Genomic DNA, 10,607 nt, shown 5'->3' with positions numbered 1-10,607 from the left:
GGCAAACAGTATAGAGTGTTGAAAATAACCTCAAGATGATGTTTTTCCGCTTTTCCAAGTCTCCCATCATCCGAGAAAACGTTTTCTTGCGTGACATGTCTCCTTCCAAACAGCATCCTCATGGTCGTTGCGTAACCATAAACCCTCGAGAGCTCTCTAACGTCGACCGTCTCGGACCGTTGATACATCGAGTGAACGTAAGCCAAGAGATTATCCGCTTCAATGGTTCTTGCAGCTACCAACATGTTCAACGTTTTAACGGACATTATTTCCGTTGTGATCACTTTTTTCATCTTCATGAATTGTTCACCGTACGATGAGACTCCCATTGACTTGTAATTGTCGAAGATGATCTCTAAGGTGAAAAGATTAGGCCGGTCTGCCAAATCAATGTCTCGCTCTTTAAAAGCTTCCCTAGCGATCTCGTCGGACTTTATGGTGATGACGCGGACTCCGACGAAGTTGAAACATGCGATATCCGTGTTTAGCTTTTTCATGGCAAGGTGGAAATAGTTGGTGCGAGGACGAGTCATGAATAGTCCCGGTAAATTGCCGAGGATAGGCCATCCTCTTGGGCCAGGAGGGAGCTGGCGAAATCGGTCCTTGCTTTTGGTGGGACTTGATAGAATTCGACCCAGTAGAGAGATTGATGCGATGGAGACGATAAAGACTAGTAGGATTTGAAAAGGGTATGGTAATGATGTTGTAAGGCTCATTATCATCATGATGATGTTTGTGTGTCTGTGTGTCGGGTGTGTGCTCGTTAGCAATGAACACTAGCGATATTGGGAGATTCTTTGTTGTGTTAAGTATTTTATAGATTTCAGATCATGTATGTGATTCTGACGTGTGATTTGGGCTTATGGGTAGGTACTAAGGGTAATCACGTTTATATATTTTGTATCTGATGTACGAACTGAAAAAGGTTTATATAGTTTAAATTGTTGTTCAATGTAAGTTTATAAAAAAAATTCCAAACTTTATTCATATTCTTTACAATTATTAATTAGAGACATAAGTGTATTATTAATGAAAGATATAATAAACTCTCTTCGTTTTAAATTAAGTTTTTGTTTAAGTTTTTTAGACATATTAAGTTAAATAAACGACTACACATAGTCAATAAGGGTCTGCTATATTAAACGCCATTAAAAATGTCGACTGCCAAAATGGATCTAAACAGTAAACAGAGATGATTTTTTCAACTGAGAAAAAAATGAACAAGCATAATTAATAAAATCATGCATGTCTTTGACTAGTATTTTCATACAAAATTATTAATCTGAAATCAAATAAAATTATAATTCTGAAAATTTGTAAATTGTAGTTAGTTTTTGAGGGTGGTTTTCTCTTTAAAAGAGAAAACGAATCACAACATGTCACATGTCCAAGAATATGATTAATGATTAAATTATCTCTGTAATAAAGTATTAAGTATAAAGGAAATTGGAATGGAGGAGACCATAATGAGCTCTTGGGTAGGTAAACCACGTTTAAATGTTTTGTATTGAATTTAATACGATTCTAACTAGGCCTGGGAGTAGGGGTGTCAATCGGGCTGGTCAGGCTCGGTCCGGCCCAAAACCCGTAAAGCCCGCATATGTTTGAGCCTGGTCCGACTCGGTCCGAAATATTTTCGAGCCCGGCCCTAACAGGGCTATAGGGCTTTTCGGACTTTTTCGGGCTTATTTTGCCGATCAATAATTCAAACTTATAAGTCTTAAAAAACAGTGTTTAAAGATGCATTGTAAAACAAATCCATCAAAATTTTAATAACTCATTTATATTCATTACAACCAACTTAATTTAAAAGAAAAAGTTTAAAACTAAATAAAATCTTATACTTTAACCAAATAAAACTATATATAATTCATATAAAATATCATATATAAAACTTTTAAAAGTATTAAGCAAAGTTATTAAGTAAATATGAAAACTAGGATTAGAGTTTTAAACTTTATTTACAATAAATTATTAATCAAATATTGCAATCAAATAAAAATGTTATCCAAAAAATACAAATATATTTGTTAAAGTGTTTTTCGGGCTGGTCCGAGCCCGGTCGGGCTAAGCCCGAAAAACCCTATAGTCCAAACGGGTTGAGCCCAAAAGATCCGATTTTTTTGGACATATATATTTAAGCCCGAGCCCGGTATTTTTCAGGGCCGGGCCGGGCCAGCCCACGGGCTTTCGCCCTAATTGACATGCCTACCTGGAAGTGACTTTCTAAAAGACCATTTTTATAATTCATTTTAAAACCAGAATAATATGATACAAATCAACACCGAACCGGTTTAAGACAATGCAACAAATCAGTCAAGAACATTTAACTATCCCACAAAAAAAAAAAAAACAAAGACAGAACAAAAATAAAAGAATATACCATTTTTGGCAAAGTAGAGTCTGAAAAAGAACAAACAAGCGAGAAACACAACACAGAAACGACAAAGAGTCGAAGAAGAACATAACAGAGAGAAAGAACAAGGCGTTTTGTTTTTTTCCTTTTCTTAAGGATGGAATTTTGGATAAAGGTTTGGTGCCAAGCGTGGCTCAACAGACAAATGAAGAGGCTTAGCCATAAGCAATGCATCGTCTTCCTCGAGGCTCATCAGTCCAAATCCTGGATGGAGTTTCCAGTTAAACCCTTGAAGAAATCTAGCGAACATCATAACCATCATGATTGTGCCGACTTTGACACCAATGCAGCCACGTCGACCGGTGGTAACGAGACAAAACGCATCTCTGTTTCGACCAAAATAACCTCTTTTGTAATTCCATCTTCTTGGAGGTGACGCTTGAAGATGTTGTGTTGATTGAAGTTTTCACAGGTTTAGAACATGTCATGGATTTTCTACTAAAACAAGACAAAACTGACACAGAGGCTGATGCATTACATGATAGAGATGCTAGAAGAGCTGACACAAGATGAAGTATTACTTGACAAAGAGGATGAAGTATTACTTAATACAAATGCCGGTAGAGCAGACCTTAAGTAGCACTTGGTGATCGTGCTGACACAGTGGTTAACACAAAGCAGAGAAGATAAGGTGTTGAATCAAGAACTCTGCAGTTAGATATATCGGAGGATGTATCAAACGTCTGAAGCAGTTCTTGTACTAGTCCGACGTTAATACAGGAAGTAGTACAAGAAGCAGAATTGAAGAGTTTGAGTACAGAAGCTTAAGGCCGAACTGGAAAAGCCAAGTGGCGGCTGCTTAGCTGGATGAACATATTGAATGGAAGATTCAAGATGAGATCATGAAGAGAAACTTTCCTTATCCAAAAAAAAGGGAAAGTTTTCAATTTCCTATTTGTTGTATAATAGGAAAGTTGCCAACCCTAGGAGTTGGGCAATTGATATAAATACCAAGAGGGCGCTTCATGAAGACCTGCACGCTTCAAGGTAGTTTTGAGAGATGCACACAAGATGTGTGGTGTCGTCCCATCAACAAGATAGAGAGATCTTTTGATGGTTTATTCATCTAGAAAATAATGATATGCATAGTAGTGCTTGTATCATATGCAGTTGCAATTGCTATCTTGTTATAGTGAATTTGTTCTGGACTAGGTCCCAGAGATGTAGGAAAAACCGAACCCCGTTAACAAAGCTTGTGCGTTATTTACTTTATGCTCATACAAACACAAAGTCCATCGTAACTACACTTAGCCACAAATATGTGTTTTCAATGCTCCGGTTTGTATACCAGTGGATCTTTCCATATTTTAGGGTTCCGGCCTAGTTTAGGACGATGTACATGAATGTGACTACCTGTCCAAAAATCAATAATTTCTTACTCCCTCTGTTTTATTTTACTTGTCATTCTAGGTGATTTCACACATATTAAGAAAACAATTTAATTTTCTATTTTATCCTTCATTAATATATTGTTTTATTTGTTTAAAGTAATTAATAAGCTAAAAGTGAGGGATAAGACTGGAAATTTGATTGATAAAATTGCATCGTAAACATAAAACGACAAGTAATATAAAACAAAAAATTTCCTCTAGAATGACAAGTAAAAAAACCGGAGGGAGTAATACATAGCGCAAAATTATATCAAGATATTGGTAGCTCAACCGATCTGATGTTTGACGTATAAAGGTACGGTGATTAGATCTTAATTTGAATACATTTTGTCGAGGGATCAAGCTCTATCACACACAAAGAAAATTAAAATTAGGGACCCTATTTTGCAAATCTGTATATACCTGTAAACTACCTATATTTCATAAAGTTAGTAGGTAGTTCTTTTTACCTTTGGGAATGAAATAACCCCCGAGGGTGGTATCTCGACGAGCCGCATGAGGAGGGACATAATGAGTGCTCGGGTGTAACCTGAATGTTTCCCTACAACAAGCTTTTTTGTAGTTTAGATTTGGTATGTCTGATTCTTGTACGAGCCTGTCTTTTCCAACCACTTCGTCCAACTCCTTCAAAGCTTTTCTCAGAATCACCGGATTCTCTAACATTTCCGCAAGTGTCCACTCCATGTTATTTGCTGGATTATCGATCGTTCCTAGACAAAATTCCTGTAATAAAACATCTTAACACCTCCAACAACAGTTTCTCAAGGGACATCTAAAGATTTTTTTTAGAAAAATTTGAAGAAGCTGAGAAACGTCTCTGACACTGGCTTTTATATGAATGATTTTAAAAAATTTTTTAAAAATTTTAAAAAATCATTTTTTGTTGAACATGCTCTAACAATAAACATCTTATATACCAAACCAATAAGATCCTCAAAGCAAATAATGACATGGCCTGTGAGTGGTGACAATGACAAAAGAAAAACAAAAAAATAAATTTTATCAGTTTGAAATATGTATATATACATACTAGAATTTGTACCCGCGTACGCGCGGGATTTTAATTTAAAATATTTCTTATAAATAGAAATTGTTGAACTCAAATATAATCATTCCAACTTTTGAGTATAAATATATAACTTACTTTACTCAGTGATATACAACATATATATTTTTTGAGATAATATTTTTTTGTTATATCTATTTGCGATTTTACGTGGGATTTTAGTTAAAAAATTTATCAATAAGAATCATTGAATATGAATACAATTTGAAAATTAAAAGATAAATCTATATAAATGCCGTACTTATTTTACTAATCTATATATAACATATATTGTCTAATGTTGCAATAATATTGTCGATAATCTTCTGACATTTTATCTTTAAAAGAGTTCATTACATATTTATATCCCATGAAAACATAATTTTAAAAGTTTTAATGTCAATGTCGATCGTTGACCTAATTCTAGAGATCATCTAAACATATCGATATCCTACATTAAATGCGAATATACAAAGTTTCATGAACAGTTTTACTGCTATGTCGTTAAAATGAGGTTGTTCAAATGCATCATCTGCCATAATAGTTTCAGACTAAGTATAAAAAAAAATCTGAGAAACGTCTCTGACACTGGCTTTTATATGAGTGATTTTTAAAAGAAATTTAAAAAATTAAAAAAATCATTTGTTGTTGAACATGCTCTAACAATAAACATCTTATATACCAAACCAATAAGATCCTCAAAGCAAATAATGACATGGCCTGTGAGTGGTGACAGTGACAAAAGAAAAACAAAAAAATAAATTTTATCAGTTTGAAATATGTATTTATACATATACATATATATAATCTTTTCAAAAGTATTTTTTAATAAGTAATTCGTATTTATTATATTATGTGCAAAATTATGATAGAAACTACTCTTTTAACATTATATCTCGCAACTTTAGTCAATAGTATTAACGATTTTTCTATTTATCTATTTGTTCACAATTCAAAAGATTATCTTATTTTTCGATTTCTATATATATCAATATATGAATACTACTTTATAAGAATATTTTTTAACTTACAAGGCATTGAGCTTTGATTTCGTCGGGCGTGACCAAGTACCTTCCGTTTTGATCTTTAAGCGTAATGAACGTATCAAGCCAATCCTCAACAGCAGCCTTACCACCTTTTTCCCTCCATAACTCGATCCTCTCGTCGATTATGGGATTGTTGTAACTACGAACAAGATTAATATTCACTTTCATCCTCTCCTCTTGACCATCAATATTCCAACCTCTCAACCATCTTTCCACGTAATCCGCGGGACTAAAACCCGCCAAACAGTTTAGCGTGTTATAAATCACCTCAAAATGATGTTTTTCGGCTTTTCCTAATCTCCCATCATCCGAAAAAACATTTTCGTCCGTGACATGTCTCCTTCCAAACATCATTCTCATTGTCACTGCGTAACCATAAATTCTCGAGAGCTCTCTAACGTCTACCGTCTCGGACCGTTGATACATCGAGTGAACGTAAGCCATGAGATTGTCCGCTTCGATGGTTCTCGCAGCTGCCAACATGTCCAACGTTTTAACGTATGTCCAACATAATTTCCGTTGTGACCACTTTTTTCATCTTCATGAATTGTTCAGTACCGTACGGTGCGGTGCCCATTGATTTGTCTCCGATGGACTCTACGATGAACGTATGAGGCCGGTCTGCCAAATTGGCGTCACGCTCTCTATACGCTTCTCTAGCGATTTCGTTGGAGTTTATGATGATGACGTGGACACCGGCGAAGTTGAAACATGCGATATCTGTTTTTAGCTCTTTCATGGCACGATAGAAATATTTGGACCTAGGACGAGTCATGAATAGTCCGGTAAATTGCCGAGGATCGGCCATCCTCGTGGGCCAGGAGGAAGCTGGCGTGATCGATTTTTGGTTTTGGTGGGCCTTGAGAGAATTCGACCCAGTATAGAGAATGATGCAATGGAGACGATAAAGACTAGTAGGATCAGAAAAGGGTATGATAATGATGTGGTGAAGCTCATCATGATCATGGTGTTTGTGTGTGTGTGTATAAGCGTGTAGTGAGTTCTGTGGTCGTTTCAAAACTAGCAACCTTTTTGATCGCCGCAACTAATCGATGTCCAAAATTAGAATCAGCGTTTGCTGCAGCGTCTTGCCGCAAGCACCTGCGGCAACCAAACGAACAACAACACATGCGGCTGCCGCAGCCGCAGGTACTTGCGGCGACGAAACGAACAGGCTCATTGTGAAATTGTTTGTTGTGTTGATATCTTATATTCGGAAAAATATTAAAAAGCCAAATCAATGATCAATAATTGACGACCCTACTCAATTAGTGAACTAAACTATATACTATAATAAAAAGTGGCAATTGAATTTTATTACATGATTTGTCATTAGAATCACTTTGTTTGGTCTCAAACGTGAAAGGGCATTTCTGTAAAATCACATATGCTAATTTCTTACAACACACGTTGCCATAGTTTTGTATGTTTGCATTAATTGTATTAAAAAAACGGGAAATATGGAAACAAATGGACAAACAATTTATAGATAACGTTGATTCTAATGACAAATCAACGTTATTGCATGTCTTTATCTCTAGTTTACATTTCATTTAATATAATGACTATTTTAATTGTTTTTTTAAAAATAATTAAATCGTTCATTTTTGCTATAATTTTTATACTAATTATACATATATATAGTTATTGATAATTGAAGTATCCCCTATATAATAAAACGGAAGTACACAACATTGTTTTGTAGACTATATAATTTTAATAAGTTGGCTACAAATAGATTATATATTAAGTTTTATATTATTTGTATAATCTGGATTTATTGTTTCCAAAAATCTTAAAGAGAATATTCTAAAGAATCATTTGATATCATCTAAGTTACCATATTAATTTTCTTTATTAAATTATTCATCAAATAAAATCCTTTGATATCTAACTTAAAATTTTAATTTGTTAAATATTATTATACTTCACCTCTCATTTTTATATATGAGTCTATTTTGTGAAAAAAATAAATTATCATATTATTTATTATAATTAAAAAAATAGTTTATTTCCGGATATACCATAAGTTGAATTTTTAAAAACAAATCTTCAATTTTTATTAATATTATTCTTTAAAAATAATATCTATTGAATTAAAATTTTACTGAGTAACAGCTCAAATTTTGAATATTTAAATTCAATTTCATACTTTTTGTTGAATTTTATAATTTTATATAATATAATAAACTTTAAATAATTTATTTTGAAATAATTTTAAAATATTGAAACTTGATATTAAAATTAGAAACTATAAACACTCTAAATTGGTTTGTTATAGCAATGTCAATAATATGTCACTATAATATGAAAGAATTTCAAAAAATCAAGTATATTAAAACAAAAAGTATAACAATATATTAAATTACTCATAATATAATAACTCACTTTTTAAAAACCAAATTCACAAAATTATGTCTTATAATGACATTCAAGTCATGAGGTAGAATATACATTGTTGAAATAACTTCACGTACATAAACTAATACAACATATTAAAATTTTATTTTAAAATAGAAAATATACAAAATTTTGTATAAAGTAAAATTTAACCGTTATAGCGCATGTATTTATCTAGAATCATTAACAATACAAAACTTACAAAATAAATATCTTTTTCAAGTCATCATATTTAGCATATTATTTTATTGCATAATATTTTATCCAAAAAAAACTTTTAAAAACAATCACATAAATTATATTTTATAAAAAATTACAATATAAATATAATAAATTTCAACTCGTGCTCTAGCACGGGTCTTAATCTAGTATATATATATATATATTTCAAATAACTTTAAAATTGTATGTTTCTTCAATTATCATTGTAATTTTCTAACTTACTAAATTATTCACTTCGTGTATTTTTAATATGTAGACTATATTAAGCTCTTGGGTGGTGTTATGTCACCACATTTCGATGTTCTGTTTCTGATTAGGATAAGAATTACGAGACTTCATAAATTATTAAAATCGGTGGTATTAGGTAACCGCAGTTTGATGTTCTGTTTTAGGGTATGAATCACGAGACTTTATGAAAATACTAAAATAGCATTCATTTAAAAATGTTCAAATCTGTTCTTCTAGAAAGGTAGAAATAGAAATAGCATTTACCCTACATTTTTATTACAGGTTACCATTTTAATTGTTCTTGCAGGAGCATCGTATAGCATGAATATGTAAATGAAATAAGACAAAAAGTACAAGTGAAGAAACAAAGGTGAAGCCGTTATCTGAGGGGGCGGACGTATAAGTGAATGTGCCCCATACAAGATTTTGTAGTGGAGATGGAACCATTTGATTTGTTGTGCCCCATGTGGCCATGTGATGTCATCCTGATTTTTTAAATCATCCTTTCCCATTTTACTATTTTCAGGTATATGTTTTTTATACTACTGTCTATTTTTTCTCTTTTACCTTTTAGTTACTGTTTAAAGGAATTATATATATATGTTAATATAAAATAATAACAAATGGTTGGTTAACATATCAATTTTCTTTTACTTTATTTATATGTATTTTATATTAAAAATTTATATGATAAACATACAATATTGTGCTTTAAATTAATTATATTTTTAGATCTACCCGCTAGATGGATGAATTTGAACCAAGTGAAGAGATAGATCTCTTAAAGTTGGGCGGGAGAAGATGAAGCTGAAGCTGTCCTTGCCTTAAAATTACGGTCTAGTCCAGAAATTAAACTTTCCTATCTCTGAGAATAATCTGTATATCCTTGACTTTAATGTAGAAGCTTATTTAGAGGTAGATGTAACTCATCAAGTTCATGCTACCCTACAAGTTGGAAGATAAGCTTGCAAATATAATGGAGTTAAGCTTTGAATTTGTCGAAACTGATTTAATCCACTCTACAAATATCTCTAACGCGGAAGATGGAGAGTGGTCATGATAATTAATTCCAGATCTCAAAGGCTAAAGAGAATAGCCAGAAAAATTGATAAAATTTGGTTTCCGGTCTAGTATCACAGAGTGGACAGACTGACAGTCACTTGGTACATTTAGACTCCGAAGGATCTCCCCAAAAATAAGGGCATGCTTGTGGATCCTTTGCTTGAACCAAAGAGTTTTAAAACATGGCACCGAGGCTTCTAGAGGATTGAGAGTCTCCCAAGTTTTTGAAGTAGAGAAGATAACTTGTGCTTTATTGAGTTAGTTTCGTCAAAAGATAGAAAATAGTCTTTGAACAACAAAATTTCGATCAAACAAAATATAGAATTAATGCATCATAGTAAATCATCAAAATTGTGAAGATATATTGATACCCAATCAGATTGTGCATAACGACACCTAAACAGATTGCCGTACTAATTTTTTTGGCAGCTATATCAGATTGTCACTAATTAGTTTACAACAAATGAGATTATTGTAAGTTTGTAACTCTTTCCATACATATATGTTCTGCATGCCAATTTATATAAGTCTTATTGTAAATAATATTAGTCTAATTAATGATAAAAGTCAACAATGCGACTATATGTATATGTATATATATATTGATTATATTAAGTATTAACTTGGATCATAAAAATATAAAACAAATTCTAGCATCGATTCGAGTCCGAATGATTGTAATGAGTTAACACGTGGTTCATAAATTCATAGAGCAGAATGATTGGATTCAAGACCGAACCGGCCAGATTAAGCCTGCACACTGTTTTTTTTTTTTTTCTTTTTTTTTTTTTTTTTTT

At 32.6% G+C, this 10,607-nt stretch overlaps 1 protein-coding gene and 1 pseudogene across 1 annotated transcript in view; both read right to left on the bottom strand.

Moving 5' to 3' along the window:
• LOC104740326 (dihomomethionine N-hydroxylase-like) overlaps positions 1–818 on the bottom strand; it is a gene marked incomplete in the record, with an annotated part of 3,204 nt that extends 2,386 nt beyond the window's left edge. The window contains 1 exon segment of the mRNA XM_019235738.1: positions 40–818. Coding sequence (XP_019091283.1) covers positions 40–725 — 686 coding nt within the window.
• On the bottom strand, positions 3,944–7,074 carry LOC104740325 (annotated as a pseudogene).

Source organism: Camelina sativa, chromosome 14 (assembly GCF_000633955.1).
Source record: "Camelina sativa cultivar DH55 chromosome 14, Cs, whole genome shotgun sequence".
In the NCBI taxonomy this organism is placed as follows: domain Eukaryota; kingdom Viridiplantae; phylum Streptophyta; class Magnoliopsida; order Brassicales; family Brassicaceae; genus Camelina; species Camelina sativa.
This window is presented reverse-complemented; position numbering and strand designations above follow the sequence as displayed.